This window comes from Arachis ipaensis, chromosome B7 (assembly GCF_059453495.1).
Source record: "Arachis ipaensis isolate K30076 ecotype BB chromosome B7, ASM5945349v1, whole genome shotgun sequence".
Lineage (NCBI taxonomy): Eukaryota > Viridiplantae > Streptophyta > Magnoliopsida > Fabales > Fabaceae > Arachis > Arachis ipaensis.
In genome coordinates, this window is record NC_142442.1 from 36,197,479 (window position 1) to 36,217,955 (window position 20,477).

Genomic DNA, 20,477 nt, shown 5'->3' on the forward strand with positions numbered 1-20,477 from the left:
AAAATCCGTCTGTAATTAAATAGACAAAACGCTGCGTTTTTATTAAATTATTACAGATGGAAAATCCGTCGGTAATTTAAATTTTCCGTCGAAAATATTAAAAACCCTAATTTTATCACCACCCATTTCACACTTAATTCACACTCCATTCGAACACCATTCACACTCCATTCACACTCCTCTTTGCCCTCATCCCTCGAACTCTTCGCCCTGCAGCCACCGCAGTCTCTGCCACCACTGCAGTCTCTACCGCCACTGCAGCCACGTAGCCCCCGCATCAGCCCTCGCAGCTTCCCACAACCCCACAGCCTCGCAGCCCCGCAGCGGCGCAGCCACCGCAGCCCCTACACAGACACAGCCTCCACCGCCACCGTAGAAGATCCGTCGCCGTCGTAGGAAGCTTTGTCGTCGTGATTGGAAGCTCCCTCACCGTTGTTTGGAAGCTCGTTGGCCTTCTCCTCTGTTCGAGCGCTCTCCTTCTCTCTCGGTGTCGCCGTTGTGTTTCTGCCACTGCCCTTCCTCCTCGCTTTCATTCCCGAGTCATGACCGTTCCTTCACTCCTCCATTGGAAGTAGATCTGAATAGCCACGAACCGAGGAGATTTTTTTCCCATACCTCCTCCATACGCCATTTTCCCTTTATTTCTGAGGTAAGATTTGAGATTTTTTTTCCTATTTCTTAGTTTTTATTTTTTGTTTTTGTTCTTGGTGTTTCTTCTGATGAGTTTTCTTATTGTGTTGTTATTGTTATGTTCAACATTTTTTTTGAGGGATTTTGCTCAATGTTAAGGTTCGTTTAGTGTTGTAACATTTATGATTAGTGGAAAAATAGATAAAAAAACTGAATAAAGTGTTGGTGAGACATCTCCAGACAAGAAATTAAAAGAATTAAAGCTTACTGAAGATCAATCATATGTTTAATTGTTAGTTGTTTATGAAACTACCATAAGCTATTGAGTTTTTTGGGCCAATTGAGATGCTATGAAGTGTATAGGCTTCTGGTTCAACCCTTGTCGCATTCTGTCTCTATCTCCTATTGATTACTCACTTCTGTAGACAAACTGATCTTACTTTGTAAAATGTATGTTATTGATGGTACTAATAAGTGATTCCACCATTAGAAATAATGAATCATGATCATTAATTTTCTGCATATAATATCTTTTATCATGCATGTGTTATAAATAAAGTGGAATTATTGTTCTATTTTCTCATCAACTTGGCAGCATACTTTAATTTTCTTCTTCATTATATTTCCAAAGTGGTTTCTGAATGAAATATATATGAGCATGATGTGCTGAGTGGCTAGCTGATAATTTAGGATAGGAACTATAAAGTTTGGTTCTATTTATATCAAGTAATTAGGGAAAAAATGGTACTTTTAAGACATGGATCTATGAGTTAAGGTTAATGCAATTCTTCTGATTCAGTTCACGCAATTCTGTAAAAAACTGCATGCTTTGGATTTTAGAGACTCTTTTTTCTTCAATTGATTTATATTTCTTTCCTTTACTGATTCTTTTTGTTTCTCAATTGGATTGAGGAGTTATGTAACAGAAAAATAATCTAAGGTGGTTGTTGATGATGTTGAAATTTAGTAGTCCTATATATATTTTTCAGCTTTTGATTTTTGTAGTTTGCAATGCAGGGGACCAATGTGGTTCTGATTTGATGTAAATGTGAGTCTATGTTTTTGTTCTTTTATTTCTCAAATCACAGTCAATGATTTTGATAAACTAATTCTGTGCAATCTCTGGTATGTAAGTAGAAAACTAATACCTAAATATACTTTTCATTTTTCATTAATACAAGTTTAAATTATATATAGCATTATATAGTTTGTGAAAATATACTTGTTCAAAATAGAAACACTCAAGTTTTCTAGAGATAAATTGGTCAGTTGTTTATAGGCTAAAAGAATATTAAGTAATTAAGTGGAAAATTTGATGAAACCCATATTGTCGTGTCTATATTTTTTTTCCTGTCTGATTTTGGTTTTGTTTAGGAAAACCATATATCGTGTTATATACTACTACATTTATAATTGATGTTCATATTGATAATTGTCGTTAATTAGTTCCTAGCATATGACACCAGCAAAAGCAAAAAGAAATTCAATTGAATGTAGCCCCCTATAATCAACTAACTGGTCAGGTCTTCACGCGGCATTACCAGTCAACCAACCACCCTCCCACTCCTATTTTAATTTTCTACGATCTTAAACAAACCAATTTAAATCTATCTATATATGCTCTAAAATTTTGTATACCATTTTTTATGTGTTACAACTTACAACCGAGGTTTAAAACTGAGAAGTTATGCACCTTTCGGCTCTCACCACTCATTCTTCCTCTACTTTATATATATATATATATATATATATATATATATATATATATATATATATATATATATATATATATGAGTGTAGATTGATAATAATGTAGCTGAATTTAAGTTTCTTAATTAATTTTTTTAATACTACTCCATAGGATCGACGGCTTAGAATTCAGCTGTCTCTCTGCTCCAAGTGACAGTCAGTGAGGTTAGCAAGCACACCCTGATTCTCAAGAAATTCTGTGTGATTTGTTTATCTATAGTGGTTGGATTAGGTCTTTTCTTGGGTCTTCTGATTGTGATTTTGCCATAGTAAATTACCAAATTGCCCTCTCTCATGATTTTATAAAAATAATACTCTAACACACACACTTTCTCTCTCTCTCTCTCTCTCTCTCTCTCTCTCTCTCTCTCATTCCACAGTAGTTGATTATTAGAAGACTAATTTGTGTGTTCGCTCAGAGATTTTTGGTCCAATCCCTTCAACTTTTTACTTGGAGTTAAGGTTAGTGCAATTCTTGTGTTATAAACTTCATTGATTTCTAGCAAAAATGAACTTCTTCTGTAAGTTTTGGATTCCTTGCTGATTTTGAAGCTTTTACTGTTGTAGACTCTAATTTTGCAATTTTATATTCTAAATCTGAATTCTGAATCTGAATTATAAAATTGGATTCCTTGCTCGATCTGCTAGCTTTGCTGAATTGTTGCTGAGTAGTGAAAATTCTGCATTTGATTTGGCCTGAATCTAGGAAATTGGAGGCTCCTGGAGTCGTTGATGATCGTTGATTTGGCTGTGGTTACTGTTCTAAGGTCGTATAATGAGACTACATTTTTTGTTAGTCAAAATTATCCTTCATTTCCTTTTCACATTTGTTTTATTAGCTACTTTGGATCATATTGGTGGCATCCTGCGCTGCTCTATTAATTCAATCCATGGCAGCCAATCTTGGGGTCATCACTGGTACTTAAATCAATTTCATTTTATAGATACTTTTCAAGTACGCAAGCAACTAGCAATTTTCTCTTGTTTTTTGTTCACTCTCTACTGCTTGCAGGAAAGCACTTAGCAGAGCATTCTAGAAATGAATATCCTTGGGCTACCAACTTTATTCTTTGGTTTATTGCTGAAATTGCCATAGTCGCCTGTGACATTCCTGAAGGTATTCAGATTCATCTAGCAATTTTCTTTTATCTCATTTATTTGTATAATTACCATGTTTTATAAGATACAACAGAGTCCATGACTTTAAAACATACACAACCACCAACATAAAAGTTAGATCCATGATTGACAACCATATATTTCCAGTTTTGAAATCTTGATCTCTCACTCTACATGTGCAGTAATTGGGACAGCCTTTGCATTGAACATGCTTTTCAGCATACCTGTTTGGATTGGTGTTCTTCTAACAGGACTCAATACATTGGTGTTCTTCTGACAGGACTCAATACCTGTTTGGATTGCTGCATGCTTTTTTGCTGAGCTTGGATATGCAAAACCTGTTGCTAAAGAAGTTCTGAAGGGTCTTTTTGTGCCAGAACTAAAAGGAAGCGGTGCTACTGGTCTCGCGATTTCACTCCTAGGGGCTATGGTTATGTTGTGCGTTCTCCCTGTCTTCTACAGCCATTTGATTTTTCTTTCCTTTTGAAATGTATTCTCAAGCTTTGTTTCTTTGTGAATTCTGCAGATTATCCAGTATACCACTCACTGTATGATGATTTCATCTGGATGCAGAACTTTGGAGATCCTATGTTTCATAGGCATGTTGCAGGTTGGTGGCATTCAATTTCCTTTTTCAGTTTATGTCACATTAAACTCCATCTCAGTTAACTCTAATGATATCAAAATGTTTCTTGAAGAGTTAAGAATTTAATAATTACATATACAACTACAGGTTAAAATATGTTAACTTTTCTGCAATTAGTATATTCACAATATATACACATAGTGTTACAAATGGGAAAGTTCTGTTATCATGTTTGACACTTCATGACCTTATTTGATACGAGAATTTTTCTCCGTATTGAATCGAATCAAATCCTAACAAGTGGTAACAAGATCTATGTCATTTCATACGTTAGGCGAAAGAATAGGTGAAGGAACTATAGAAACCACAAGAGAAACTGTAACTACATATACTTAATTCACTTGAATGACAATTGGTTCTGTTGTGGAAAATAGCTGCAAGTGTTTGGGGTCTAGTAGCATTATGGCTAGCAGATGAGGAGTTCTTACCTTTTGATTATCAATCCTATGCTAAGGAGCTCCAGGTGTGTTAACTTTGTACTTTTTACACTCAGACTGTTGTCACTGAATTCGACGTGGCAATATAGTGCCATATAATCTATGTAGCCGACCTCACATTATGAGATAAGGATCATTGTAACTGAATTTTATAAAGATATTCATGAAACCAAAATATTTGAATCACAGCTTAATGTGAAGAACTTGGAAGATGAGATTTCAAATAAAGACATGAATTTGTCTCCTATATTGAAGTCAATCAAGGAGCTTGAGAAAGCAGCAATCAAGATAAATGACCAGAGAAAGGTATCATTTGGCCAAGTTTAAACTTAAAACAAACTTATGATAGACTTATGATGGCGGAAATAGAAGCAGGAAATAGAAGCAAGTAAAGGTTGGAGAACATGGAAAGAGTACCAAATGAAAGTGAGAGATGTGAATGATAGACTTATGATGGCGGAACGTGCATTCACTGACAGAGATGGCCTCTTAGGAATGACATGGCATAATCATTTGGTGAGTATATAGTTTTTTACTCTAAGAAGCAAGTGTTTTCTGGGCCAGTTCCCTCATTCTTCTTCTGACTTATAATATCACATAGTCTCCTTAACAAATGCCATGTGAACATTAGATGAATTCTACTGTTTTGAATGAAACCAGGGTTCTAACTTCTAAGAAAGATGAAATTGAAGAAACCAAGCAAGCAAAGCAGAGAAGAAACATCAAACATGGCTGCTACTGTTGGAATCACAGAATTTATTGGAGCAGAGATGATTGAGAAGGCAATTTCTTAGTAGATGAAGCTATTTTGTCCAAGCTAAAGTCAAAGAAGGAAAAGGTCCTTGTTGAGGTAAATCTATATTGTGCCCGTCAATTGAAAGGCAAATTCAGTTGCCAAATATTAGTATAGTTGTGATGTGTGTGTGAAGACCATTTAGAAGGATAAATTTTTGAAACTCTGCTTTGTGACAGCTTCTATATCAGCAAACTCTATAAATAAAGAAGAGAGCTGTGTCAATACAAACTGTGTTTTCTTCCCTTTGCTGATTAAAATAAATAGAATATATAGAATATTATCTCAGTATTTCCATTAATCAATGTCACAAGGATGAATTTTTGAAACTCTAGTTGATGATTTGCTGCATTAGCTCCAACAATGCGAACCTGGTTGCGACTCAACAAAAGACTGGCTGCAATTTCCTCAGCTAGCTTGAAAACCAAAGGGAAGAACTTGTATATTGCAATGCTGATGTGGAGTTTAACTTGAAGTGGCCACACACAACCACAAGGAGATCCAGGAGGTGTATTTGTCAATGACTCCGAGCAAGTCACCATCATGCAATCTAAAAGGAATAGGATCAATATAAAATCTTGTTTGTTTAAATTGTTGAAAATGAAGGAACTAGTAGTGTCAATGAGTAATGTAAATAGTTATAGTTCTGTCAATGGTTTATTTTTTTGGGTATCTTTTTATTGAGATAGTGAGATATTGGCCAATGATGTTGAAAAATAACATCCAATTTTATAGGTATCATGTAATGAATATTATGTTTATCTATATGATTTTTGGCCTTTTTTTTTCAATTTACAGTGTGTTTGATGGAGGAAATTTAAAAAATAAACCTAAAGTATTCAATTTGCAATGGAAAAATTTAAAAAATTTTCTATTTTACTTTACCGACGGATTTACAGACGGATTTTCTGTCTGTAATCATAGTGTGAGATGATGTTCTAAGGTTCAAATTACAGATGGAAAATCCGTCGGAAAATCTATCTGTAATTACAAACGGAAAATTCATCGGAAAATCCGTCTGTAATTACAGACGGAAAATCCGTCTGAAAATCCGTCTGTAATTACAAACGGAAAATCCGTCAAAAAATCCATCTGTAATTACAGACGAAAAATTCGTCAGAAAATTCATCGCCTTTGGAAAATGGATAGAAAATTTACAGAGGGAAAATCCGTCGATAACTGGTAAAAATCCGTCTGTAATTTTTCGACGGAGAAAAAATCCGTCGGTAAATAATTTCCGACGGAGCTTTTACAGAGGGACAAAATCCGTCGGTAATTTCGTCGGTAACCAAAAATCCGTCTGTAATAAAGACTAAATCTGTCTGTAAATCTGTTTGTATTAATCCATTTTCTAGTTGTGGCATCAACCGGCGACTAGGAACATGGTGTGGAGGAAGGATAACGGAGATTGGTGGCACGAAGGAGAAACAGAGCATTACGGGTTTGAGCCATGGAAGGGCTTGCGAGAGAGAATAAGCACGACGGAGGGTTTTGAGACGGAAGGGAGCACCGAATAAGGGGTTGGAAGCACGATGAATCTCTAGGGTTAGTGTTGGAAGCGCAATGAAGCTCTGGGGTTAGGGTTGGAAGCGCGATGAAAAAGCTTTGGGGTTACGGTTAGAGGCGCAATGAAGAAGCTCTAAGGTTAAGGTTGGAGGCACCATGAAGTCGAAGAAGCAATGGTGATAGAGTGAAAAACAACCGTGTTAACAGTGAAGTGTTTACTTTTGTTCAGTATAGTTTTACATAACCCCATTGGCATGCTTTAACAATGTCACCATAAACGTAACTCTATTGGCATGCCTTAAAAGTGTACCTGTTTCTTAAGCGTGGCAAAAAAAGTGTGGTCATATCTCTAATCAATCGTCACCCTCGTAAAAGCGTGACCAAATCTCTAATCAATCGCTGTCCTCATAAAAGTGTGGCCATTGACCCCTTTCGGCCACGCTTTTGAAGCGTAACAAGAAAAAAGCGTGGCGACAAACTTTTTTTCTTGTAGTAAAAAATTGATGTTTATTACCATCGGATTTACTGGAGAAAAATGCCATGGTAACTTTTAAAATTTAATTTTAAAATAAAAATTACTCTCATTTATTATCGTTGGATTTAGGGTTAGATAAATCTGCAACTAATAAATGGCATAAAAAATTAAACTGACACCAAGGTTATTGTCAGATTTTTTGATAGTAACCGATTTCAATATTCATCTCCCTAGTTATGCTTACTAGTGAGGTTTTTCCTATTGGATTATATCTACCGACAGTAATAATATTACTGTTGGATTTTTATATTAATTTCGACGATAACCAATTAGTTTTTTTTGTTGTGGAGGAGAGGTTTAAATAAAGTGAAGCTCCCATAATTGGTGGGAGAAAAGGGAGGGCGAAGCATTTTAATTATTCTTTCTAACCTACCGACGTCATTAAAACAAAAAGATTCATTAAACAAGTTTTACAAACAATATTTTTAGAACAAAATGTTTCACTAAATGAGTTATATTGATAGTCTAACTATCAATAAATTAATTAAGAGTAAAATTTAATTCTAAATTATTTTATTATTATCGACGACCAAGCCATCAATATGATAATTCAAATATCAAATAAAAAATTAAATTAAATTCTTTTACCGACGGCTATGGCATTGATGTATAATATATTTTTTATATTAATGTTTAAATTTAATTCTTTAATATCATATGATTGTCGGTAAATTCATTCTTTTTAAAAATAATAAATTGAATTAAATTCTTTATACCAATGACCAAGGCATCAGTACAATTATTTTTTGATATACTTTTTCTATTTAATTATTTAATCCTTATCGACAGTTTAGTGACGGCAGAGCTGTCGCATATCCATCAACAATACCATTAGTGGCTGGTGCCAAAGTTTGCTAATGATCATCTCGTCGATTAAAATGGCTCCTCAAAAAATTTTTAGTTTTTATTGATTATGCTACACATTTGTATAATTCTCATATACTTGTTTCATAAAAATAAATATCTAGATATTATAATAGAAAATTCTAAAAAATAAGTAAATAAATCAGGTAACTAGAAAGATCTAGAAAGATAATATCTATAAATATCTATAATATCCAAGAACTAGAGTTGTCTAGAAATTGTAATGAAAAAACTTGTGAAGCCTATAAATAGGCCATCATGGAACTCATTGTAACTAACTAACAAACACAAATTCTACTAGCCTTTGTACTCTTTCCTTAACCATTCAATAATATAACTATCAATTTTCTCAAACTATTTATCCAAACTACTTATTAAAACTATCATTGCTACAATATTCAAATCTATAATACATTAAACCAACATCAAACTATTTCTACATGAAAGATCAGAAGTTTATGGCATCTTCAAGAAGTTCAAGCAACATGTAGAAAACCAAAGTGGTCATAGCATCAAGGTACTTCGTAGCGATAGGGGAATTGAATACACTTCCAAAGAATTTAATAAATTATGTGAAGAAGAGGGTGTCGAGCATCAACTCACAATGGGATATGCTCCTGAGCAAAATAGAGTATCTGAGAGGAAAAATAGAAATGTGATAGAAATAGCACGCTCGATCCTCAAGAAGAAAAAATTGCCAAACATCTTCTGCGCAGAAGCTATATACACAGTAGTATGCCTACTAAATCGCTGTCCCACTAAGGTAGTAGAAAATAAAACTTCAATCAAAGCATGGAGTGGACAAAAGCCTTCCACAAAGCATCTAAGAGTTTTTGGATGCATATGCTATGTTCACATTCCCACACACAAAAAAGCAAGGTTGATGAAAAGGCAGAGAAAGGAATCTTCCTTAGGTATAGTACACAATCAAAAGGATACCTTGTGTATAACTTGCAAATAAAGAAACTATCATCAGTAGAGACGTAGAGTTTGACAAAAATATTTCTTGGAACTAGAAAGATGAAAAAGTCGAGAAAGGAAGCATTGAAGTATCACAGCAACCACCTACAAGACTAGAAGAATAAGAACGTGAAGAACTAAGCATAACTACTCCAACAGTAGAAGCAACCATTGATTCTTCTTCAAGTAAAACTAAGCCTTTACAAGATGTATATGAAATATGCAATTTTGCCAAGATCGAACCTACAAACTTTGAAGAAGCAGAAAATCAAGAAGAATGGAGAAATGGCATGGAAGAAGAAATCAAGATGATTGAGAAGAACAACACATGGGAGCTAGTAGATCGTCCTTCAAATAAAGATGTCATTGGAGTCAAATGGTTATACAAGACTAAGCTCAATCCTGATGGATCCATTCAAAAGAATAAGGCAAGGCTTGTAGCTAAAGAATATGCACAAATTCTTAGGATAGATTACACAGAGACATTTGCACCTGTAACTCGCCTAGATACAATAAGAGCGCTCATTGCACTAGCCGTACAAAAATAACGGATGATCTATCAATTGGATGTAAAATCTGCCTTTCTAAATGGAGAACTAGTAGAAGAAGTATATGTTGATCAACCATAAGGGTTCCTTGTAGAAGGACATGAAGACAAGGTGCTAAGACTAAAGAAAGTGCTTTATGGACTCAAGCAAGCTCCACGAGCATGATACAATCGAATTGACAAATATTTCGCTGATCATGAATTCAAGAGGAGTAAAAGTGAGCCTACACTCTACATTAAGACACAAGGTAATTCAAACACTCTCATAGTTCCCTTGTATGTAGACGATCTTATCTACACAGGAAATAATGAGACCATGATAAAAAAATTCAAAGAAGAAATGAAGCAGATATTTGAGATGACTAACTTAAAATTGATGCACTATTTTCTCGACATTGAGGTAAACCAAAATAAAGATGGAATTTTCATCTTGTAAAAGACACTCAAAATTTGCTACAAAGGTTTAAGATGAATAATTGCAAAGCAGTATCTACTCCTCTAGTCCATAATGAGAATTACAAAAAGAAGATGGATCTGAAGAGGCAGATGCTTCGCAATACAGAAGTCTTATTAAAAGTCTCCTTTATCTAATTACCACAAAATCCGACATCATGTATGCAACACGTTTACTATTATGATTTATGCAAAAGCCAAGTCAAAAGCACTATGGGACTACAAGAAAAATTTTAAGATATCTATAAAGCACAAAGAACTATGGCATTCACTATAAATGTACTAAAGATCTAAAACTACTTAGATATACCGATAGTGATTGGGCAGGATCAATTGATGACATAAAAAGCACTTATGGATATGCATTTACACTAGGATCAGGAGTATTATCTTGGGTATGAAAAAAATAAGAAGTTGTGGCTCAATCATCTGATGAAGCTAAGTATGTTGCAGCCGCAAATGCTACTACTCAAGCAATATGGCTAAGGAAAGTATTCGAAGACATAAGAGAGCAACAAGAAGAACTAACAACTATGTTGTGCTGTAGTAAGTTAGCATTAGAAATGGTAAACAATCTAGTCTATCATAGTAGGACCAAGCATATAGCTATCAAGTATCATTTTATACGAAAAGCCATATTGGAGAAAAAGATAAAGATTGAGTATTGCAACACAGATGATCAACTGGCTAACATCTTCACCAAGGCACTACCAAGATCAAAGTTCGAACTATTTCAAGAGATGCTTGGAGTTATACAAATGTGCATCAACGAGGAGTATTGATTATGCTACACATTTGTAGAATTCTCTAGAATTCTCATGCTCTTGTCTTATAAAATAAACATCTAGATATTATAATAGAAAACTCTATAAAATAAGTAAGTAAATCAAGTAACTAGAAAGATCTAGGAAGATAATATCTAGAAATATCTATAATATCCAAGAACTAAAATTATCTAGAAATTGTAATTAACCAACTTGTAAAGCCTATAAATAGGTCATCATGAAACTCATTGTTACTAACAAACAAACACAAATTCCACTAGCTTTTATACTCTCTCCTTAACCCATCAATAATATAACTATCAATTTTCTCAAAGCATTCATCCAAACTATTTATTCATCAAAACTATTATTGCTACAATATTCAAATCCATAATATACTAAACCAACATCAAATATTTTATAAAGGGTAGGTCTTTGGTGGCCAAGGTTATAGTGGCTAAGAGTGGCTAAGCTTTGACTGACCAATAAACACATGACATGTGGAGAGTTGGGTGCAAGTTGTTAGTGAGAGTGATAGGCGCTTATTGTTAGTGATTACTGCAGGGTAAAAGAGTAAATAAACTGACCAAAATGGTGTGTATATCATGTGAGCCTTTTATTTGAGGAAAAAAAACTTGTTAGTGTTTCTTGAGTGGATAATTCCAAAACTTCAATGGTTGGGCCTCTGAAAATCCAATGTTGGATCAATAAGAAGTCTTGAACTGTTAATGAATGAGAGTAATGCGAAAAAAAAAAACAAGAACTAAATCATGTGATATTTATGTGAACTCTTACTATTAATGTATTTGTGGCATGAATTATATGAGAGTATAAATTTATAAAGTGTTTAAATTTTATAAGAAAATATTATTATTCTGAATAAAAATAACTATTAAACAATATTGTTGATATTATCATAGTTATTATTATTTTTGTTCTTGTTATTATTGATATTATTATTATTATTATTATTATTATTATTATTATTATTATTATTATTATTAAAAGATAAATTTTTAGAGATTAGTAATTTTTAATAGTTTTGCCCATCTTTTGGTCAATATAAATACTAAATTATTTTTAACAGATAAATTTTATTAATTTATGTGTTCAAATTCTGAAAATTTGAGTGCAAATGGTAATGATTCATGTGTGCAAAACTTTGATAAATATAGGTGCAAATTATATGTTTATTGTGTACAAAATGTCTATAAATATAGGTACAAATTATTACCGACTAAGTGCTGGCAAAAAATGATAATACTTGTTAGTCATGTAGTATTGTTCTTATTAAAAATCTTCATAATAGTTTTATTAATAAGATTTACATTTTTACTTTGTGAATCCACTAAAGATGGCATCTGTAAATCTTGAATTCATAATGTCATACCTTTGATAATGTTGGTGGGTCCCCAACCTCAAGTAAGACCCACACATATTAAATCAAAAAAAAAATAAAAGAAAACAAGAGTGGCCTAATAGCCACGAGAGAGGGCGAGAGAGTTTGGAAGCCTCTCTTTTCAAAAAGAAAAGAAAGAAGGAAACAGAAAGCACGCCGTCGAGGTCGAAGGAGAAGAGAAATTTGGGGGAAAAGGGCAAGCCAACTTTGATCACATTGACTTGGTAAACTTGCTCCATTTCTTATAAAATTTTAGTATGTTATTCCTGGTGTAGAGATGAACATTAGGATATAACTTATTTGTTGTATTGCCTTCTCTTTTGCCTGATTTGAGATACCCACTTTGTGGAGGGTTTATGTTGATTCCACCAGTTTTGGTGATGTATTTTGTTGATTGTTGAGATGCCCTAGTGTCACTAGGAAGACTGTTTGTGTACCCATTATTCTGATAATGGAAGATTCTTCTGGACTAGGTCCCGTGGGTTTTTGTCCCTCTTTTGGGGGTTTTCTCACGTTAAAATTCTGGTGTCTGATTATTTAATTTCTGCCATTATATTTCCTGTTTGGAGTATCTTTGGCATTGCCCATTTAATTGCACAGGTTGTGGGAAAATTATTTCTGGTGCTTCCGCTGTTAGACAGGTTCTTGTTTTGAACCTTGGTTGAGATTTTCCCAACAAAGTGGTATCTAGAGCTTTGGTTGTTTATCTCTGTGCTGATTAAATGGAGGAAAATACTCATGGACCGAATATAGTCAAATTGAATTCCCAAAATTATTCAATTTGGAAGACCCTCATGGAAGATATGTTGTATAGCAAGGACTTGTATGATCCTGTGGAAGGGGATAAATCCAAAGGTACCAAATCCGATGCTGAATGGAAGAAGCTGAATCGAAAGGCAGTTGCTTTGATTAGGCAATGGCTTGATCTTAGTGTGTATCCACATGTTGACACCGAAACGAATGCTGAGAAGATGTGGAAGAAATTGAAGGAGTTATATGAGAGGAAGAATGTGCAAAACAAAGCATTCTTGATTAGGAAGCTTGTCAATATGAAGTATGTTGAAGGTAAATCAATGCCGGAGCACTTGAGTATTTTTCAAGAGACAGTGAACCAACTGACAAATAATGAAATCACTTTGAATGATGAGTTGCAAGCCTTGTTGTTGTTGAGCTCTTTGCCTGATAGTTGGGAAGTTCTGGTTGTGACACTGACTAACTCAGCTCCAAAAGGAAAGTTGACGTTAGCAATGGTTAAAGAGAGCATGTTGAATGAAGAAGCCAGAAGAAGAGAGCGAGGTTTGACTAATGCCTCCTCCCAGTCAGAAGCACTTGTTTCAGAGTCACGGGGGAGAAGTCAAAGTAGAAAGCCTCACAGTTCTGACAGGTCAGAGAGTCGAAGCAAGTTAAGAGGAAAGTACAAGCCAAGAAAGGAGTTCATTTGTCACCATTGTGGCAAGTCGGGGCATATTAAGAGGTATTGTAGGTTCTTGAAAAGAGAACAATCAAGGGGAAGAAATGAAGACAAAGGTAAAGATAGTGATAAAGAAACTGCTGCTATTGTTTATGAAGATGTTCTTATCACATATGATGAAAATTATGTGAATCTTGTCTGTGATGATTCCACTTGGATTATGGACTCTGGTGCCTCATGTCATGTCACTCCGAAACGTGAATTTTTCACTTCCTATACTGCTGGAAATTTTGGCAAGATTAAATTGGGAGATAAAGGAGTGTGTGATATCATTGGTATGGGTGATATGTGGCTTGAAACCAACATGGGATGCAAGTTGCAATTGAAGAATGTTAGGCATGCGCCAGATATGCGGTTCAATCCCATTTCAGTGAAGGCATTGGATCAAGAAGGGTATTGCACTTCCTTTGGTAGTGGAAAATGCAAGATTACCAAAGGGACTCTCATTGTTGCTAGAGAAGACAATAGTCTCACTACTCTCTACCGGTTGCAAGCAAAGTTGTGCAAAGAAGATGTGAATGTAGCTGATGATTCCTCTTCTGATTTGTGGCATATACGTCTTGGTCACTTGAGTGAGAAAGGACTAAGCGTCTTGGCCAAGAAGCACTCACTTCCAGTGAAAGGTACAACTTTAAATACTTGCACTCATTGTTTTGTTGGAAAGCATGCTAGAGTATCATTTCATAATTCTGGACCTCATAGGAGATCACATGTTCTAGATTTAGTTCACACTGATTTTGCACTATGGATGCTAAGACACTAGGTGGTGCATCATATTTTGTTACTTTTATTGATGATTATTCTCGAAAAGTGTGGGCTTTTGTTTTGAAATCTAAAGACCAGGTGCTCAGAATCTTCAAACACTTTCATGCAAGTGTTGAAAGAGAAACAGGAAGGAAATTGAAATGTGTTCGAGCAAATAATGGTGGTGAATACAGGGGTCCGTTTGAGGAGTATTGTAAAGGACATGGGATCAAGCTTGAGAAGACGGTTCCTAAGACTCCTCAACATAATGGAGTTGCAGAGAGAATGAATCGCACTATCAATGATAGAGTAAGGTGTATGCTTTCTCATGCAAAGTTGCCTAAATCCTTTTGGGGTGAAGCGATGAGGACTGCAGTAGATCTGATCAACCTTTCTCCTTCAATTCCACTAAATGGTGATGTTCCAGAGAAAGTTTGGAGAGGGAAAGATGTCTCCTATAGTCACTTGCGAGTGTTTGGCTGCAGGGCTTTTGTTCACATTCCAAGAGATGAAAGGTCTAAACTTGATGGAAAGTCAAAGCAGTGTATCTTCATGGGTTATGGTCACGAAGACTTTGGTTACAGATTATGGGATCCGGTGAGCAAGAAGATAATTAGAAGCCGAGATGTGATTTTTCTTGAAGACCAAACTATTGAAGATCTTGAGAAGACAGATAAGCCAACAGTAACTGTTAGACGCTCTGTTGATGATGAACCTGGTCCTTCCACTAGACCTCCTGTTGATGGGGGAGATGTACAAGTTGATAATGATGGTGATGATTTGCATGATGAACCTACACCTCAACCTGAGGTGCCAGATGTTGAAGTTCCACCTGAACCACCAGTTGAGCCTGAATTGAGAAGATCTACTAGAGAGCGTCATCCTTCTCAGAAATACTCTCCTCATGAGTATGTGATGAATACTGAGACTGGGGAGCCAGAGAGCTACCAGGAAGCTATGTCTGATGAGCATAAAGAAGATTGGTTGAAGGCCATGCAAGAAGAAATGAAATCCTTGCATGAGAATCATACTTTTGAATTGGTGAAGTTGCCGAAGGGTAAGAGAGCATTCAAGAATAAATGGGTGTTCAAGTTGAAAGCGGATGAAAATGTCTCACGGCCAAGATACAAAGCTCGATTGGTTGTGAAAGGCTTTGAGCAAAAGAAAGGTATTGATTTTGAGGAGATTTTCTCTCCAGTTGTGAAGATGTCCTCTATTCGAGTTGTGCTTGGATTGGCGGCTAGCTTGAATTTAGAGGTTGAGCAGTTTGATGTGAAGACTGCATTCCTTCACGGTGACATAGATAAAGAAATTTATATGGAGCAACCAGAGGGTTTCGAGGTTAAAGGAAAGGAGCACCTTGTATGCAAGTTGAAGAAGAGCTTATATGGGTTGAAGCAAGCGCCAAGGCAGTGGTACACGAAGTTTGATTCCTTCATGGAAGGTCATGGGTATAGTAAGACTTCTTCTGATCATTGTGTCTATGTTAAGAAATTCTCTTATGGTGATTTTATAATTCTCTTGCTTTATGTTGATGACATGTTGATTGTTGGTCATGACACTAAAAAGATTGAAAGTCTTAAGAAAGACTTGAATAGATCCTTTGCTATGAAGGATTTAGGTCCTGCAAAGAAAATCCTTGGCATGAGTATCACTCGTGACAGGAAGAATGGAAAACTGTGGTTGTCACAGCAGAAGTACATTGAGAAGGTTTTAGAGAGGTTTAGCATGAGTAATTCCAAACCTGTTAGTACTCCACTTGCTAGTCATTTCAAGCTGAGTTCACAGCAATGTCCTACAAGTGAGAAAGAGAAAGCAGAAATGAAGAAGATTCCATATGCATCTGCAGTTGGCAGTTTGATGTATGCTATGGTTTGCACCAGGCCGGATATTGCTCATGCCGTTGGAGTTGTTAGTCGGTTTCTCTCTAATCCTGGCAAGGAACACTCGCAAGCAGTGAAGTGGATTCTCAGATACCTTAATGGTACTTCCAGAGTTTGTTTATGCTTTGGGAGTGGCCAACCTGTGTTGGATGGTTACACAGATACAGATATGGCTGGGGATCTTGATTCAAGGAAGTCTACTTCTGGTTATATGATGACTTTTGCAGGGGGAGCTGTGTCGTGGCAATCTCGACTTCAGAAATGTGTTGCTTTGTCTACTACAGAGGCAGAATACATTGCTGTTGTTGAAGCTTCTAAGGAACTCTTGTGGATGAAGAAATTTCTACAAGAGTTAGGCATCAATCAAGAGAAGTTTGTGTTGTTTTGTGACAGTCAGAGTGCTATCCATCTCAGCAAGAATCCGACGTTTCATTCCAGATCGAAGCACATAGAGGTGAGGTATCATTGGATACGTCAAGCGCTTGAGATGAAGTCATATGCACTTGAGAAGATCCATACTGATGATAATGGTTCAGATATGATGACTAAAAGTTTACCTGCAGTGAAGTTTGATTCCTGCAAAGAGAAGGCGGGCTTGGTGGAGCAGCCTATCCCCACTTGAGTTGGTGAGGGGGAGATTTGTTGGTGGGTCCCCAACCTCAAGTGGGACCCACACATATTAAATCAAAAAAAAAAAAAATAAAAGAAAACAAGAGTGGCCTAATAGCCACGAGAGAGGGAGAGATAGTTTGGAAGCCTCTCTTTTCAAAAAGAAAAGAAAGAAGGAAACAGAAAGCACGCCGTCGAGGTCGAAGGAGAAGAGAAATTTGGGGGAAAAGGGCAAGCCAACTTTGATCACATTGACTTGGTAAACTTGCTCCATTTCTTATAAAATTTTAGTATGTTATTCCTGGTGTAGAGATGAACATTAGGATATAACTTATTTGTTGTATTGCCTTCTCTTTTGCCTGATTTGAGATACCCACTTTGTGGAGGGTTTATGTTGATTCCACCAGTTTTGGTGATGTATTTTGTTGATTGTTGAGATGCCCTAGTGTCACTAGGAAGACTGTTTGTGTACCCATTATTCTGATAGTGGAAGATTTTTCTGGACTAGGTCCCGTGGGTTTTTGTCCCTCTTTTGGGGGTTTTCCCACATTAAAATTCTGGTGTCTGATTATTTAATTTCTGCCATTATATTTGCTGCTTGGAGTATCTTTGGCATTGCCCATTTAATTGCACAGGTTGTGGAAAAATTATTTCTGGTGCTTCCGCTGTTAGACAGGTTCTTGTTTTGAACCTTGGTTGAGATTTTCCCAACAGATAATTTACTTAAATAAACTAGTTGAAAATCAATCATACCAGATTGTCTTAAAACTAAATTCATTGTTAATTTTTTGTGTCCTCTCTATATTTATATAAAGCGTGGTCCTTGAATAAAATTTCAAAGAAACAAATATAAAAGCTACAAAACTACCACGACTTGTGAAGTAAATTTGTTAGTTTTTATTTAACTAAAAATTTTTTGTTTTTTAATTTGTATATCCATGATTATGCATATTATTTGTTAATTCCTCTAACCCAAATGCAGCAACCATGTCTGTCCAATACTGGTCAAACTTCTCTATCACAAAATGACCATACATAGCAGTCTTAAATGCAGCACAAAAATTATTATTCTTGATATTCGAAACAGCAATCCGCGCTAGGTGCCAGGTGCAAAGTCGATGTGTATCATTAGGAAATTCTGTCCTAATAGCCTCCTTCATTGACTCGTCTCCATCTGTAATCACAACTTTGGGCTGTTTTTGATGCATGACTTCAAGAAAAGTGTCTAGCAACCACTTATAAGATGGAATTTTCTCGTCCTCCAGCAACCGAAAACCAGAAATTATTGTCTGTTGGTGGTGATTAGTGTCAGAAAATATCACCAAAGGCCAGTTGTATAGATTCTTCCTATACAAAAAAAGGAGAAAGAAGATAAACATGGGGTTTATTTTAACCCAGGATATCTAATAAAAAGAGTACCAGTAGAACTAAAGCATAACTCGAACATAAAAGGTTTATTTTGTGCGAAAAGAATTGGAAATTGAAATAAAATAAAATAAGAAAAATTCAGATAGATACATTAGATCATAACTTGCAATGACATTTGTGGAGAAGTACTCAAATCTCCTTCAACCCTTCCAACCGAAATAAGGAGAAAAAGAAGATAAATAGGAGAGTTTATTTCAATTGAAAACATTTGAGAAGAATAAATACGAACCAAAGTATACCTCGAAAGTAAAAGGTTTATTTTGTGCGAAAACAATTGAAAATTGAAATGAAATAAAATAAAGAAAACTCAAATAGATGAATAAAGAAAACTCAAATAGATGAGTAAGATTATAACTTACAGTGGTATTTGTGAAGAAGTACTCAAATATCTCTCGACCCTTCTAACAAAAGTTTCTAACGAAAACACTCTTTATGGCTAATGACTCTCTCTAAACAACCAATGTAAACGAATAAGCTATATATACATAGATAGTGTGATACATAGATTTTCTCAGCAACAAGAAGCTAACTAACTAAACCAATAATACTTTTTAAAGATAGAAAGAAAGTGAGAAAAAATTTGATTCATGAAAACTAAAACATGTATACACATTATTGTTAAACTTTTTGTACAATCACATGCCATGTTTTGATATTCTATTGAATTTATTCATGTTGGAAACCAACAGAAATAAGACATTTTCATTGAAGTTTCAATAATAATCCAAACATGGCCAATTAATATGCTTCTAAGATCTATACTCATTCAAGATACTAACAATAAAAACAGAGAACTCAACAACGATGGCAGGAAGAGATGAAAAAAGGATGATAACATATCTGAATGTAGCGACTGCCAATGCCACCGACGATATACTCATTGCACCAAGCCGCTTCCGACACTTTGATGTTCAATTCCATGCACACAACCTTCTCTGATCCGTGCTACCAGGTACGATGCCAACGACCCACGACGCTTGTTCTCTATTTTCACCTCTGACCAGCGCCACTCAATACCGCCAATGATATACCCCCTCTTCCGACACCTTAATAGAATAATCCATGCAAATCACCTTCTCCAATCAATGCCTAACAAGTGCCGCGACAACGACCCTAATCGATTTTCACCTCTGCAGACTACTGCCGGCCACAAAGGGAGGTCAACAGCCTTAAAAAATAATCACACTATCTGACTCATTACACCATCATTGATTAAGTCCCCTGTTTAAAGTTGAAAGTTAGAACCTTAATTGTAGCTTTTAAATTTCTTTTATTTTTCTCAATAAATTTTTTCTCAAAAATAAATTTTAATTTCATGATTTTTTCCTTCATTAATGTTACCAACTATTATTTTTACTGTAATTAATAAAATCACTAGGTCATAGTACAATCCATCACAAGTTTCCACTGCACGGGGTCACCAAAAAATACAACACACATCATATAGTTACTTTAACCACCTTAACTTTTTGGCCACTACAGAAGCACCCTTTTATAAAACTAACAGTTTTGCCCTTTTGTAGGCCTAAATGCCGCATTGTCGATTCAATTGTCGGTAATAAAAGACCAATGTTCATTGCCTAGGAGAAGAGAAGCAAGTTTTATTACTTTCCATCTATATCTATAGGCAACAACGGGAACAATTGGTAAGCATGGTAACTATATCGGCAACTGGCGCTCTGCATTCTATCTAGGTTCTACACTTACGTACACCCCCCACCTCACATAAAAGAATAGAAGAACCCGTATGGGTGAGAGGGACTGAATCATTCATCAGATATGTCTTTTTCTGCCATTCATTTTATCTCAACTCTAGTTAGTTATAAAAAAAAGTAACCTTATTTGATATTGGACCTTGATTAATTCTTTGCAAGAGGAGCCGATGCCTTTTGGGTTAGGGTTCCTACCGACTACAATACATATGGAAGCATGGAGTTATG

The 20,477-nt window shown here is 35.5% G+C and overlaps 1 protein-coding gene and 1 non-coding gene across 2 annotated transcripts; both read left to right on the plus strand.

The window, feature by feature from the left end:
• Positions 1 to 3,269: 3,269 nt before the first annotated feature.
• On the plus strand, positions 3,270 to 4,236 carry LOC110264951 (metal transporter Nramp1-like). The gene is made up of 6 exons (XM_088494638.1): positions 3,270 to 3,297; positions 3,392 to 3,496; positions 3,681 to 3,736; positions 3,779 to 3,899; positions 4,025 to 4,108; positions 4,232 to 4,236. The coding sequence occupies exons 1-6, from the start codon at positions 3,270 to 3,272 to the stop codon at positions 4,234 to 4,236; spliced, it is 399 nt and encodes a 132-aa protein (XP_088350764.1).
• A 282-nt stretch (positions 4,237 to 4,518) lies between these two features.
• LOC107607117 (uncharacterized) lies at positions 4,519 to 5,063 on the plus strand. Its single transcript, XR_015892394.1, has 3 exons — positions 4,519 to 4,607; positions 4,771 to 4,887; positions 4,957 to 5,063. It is a non-coding gene; the product is annotated as an uncharacterized LOC107607117 (transcript).
• Positions 5,064 to 20,477: the final 15,414 nt, after the last annotated feature.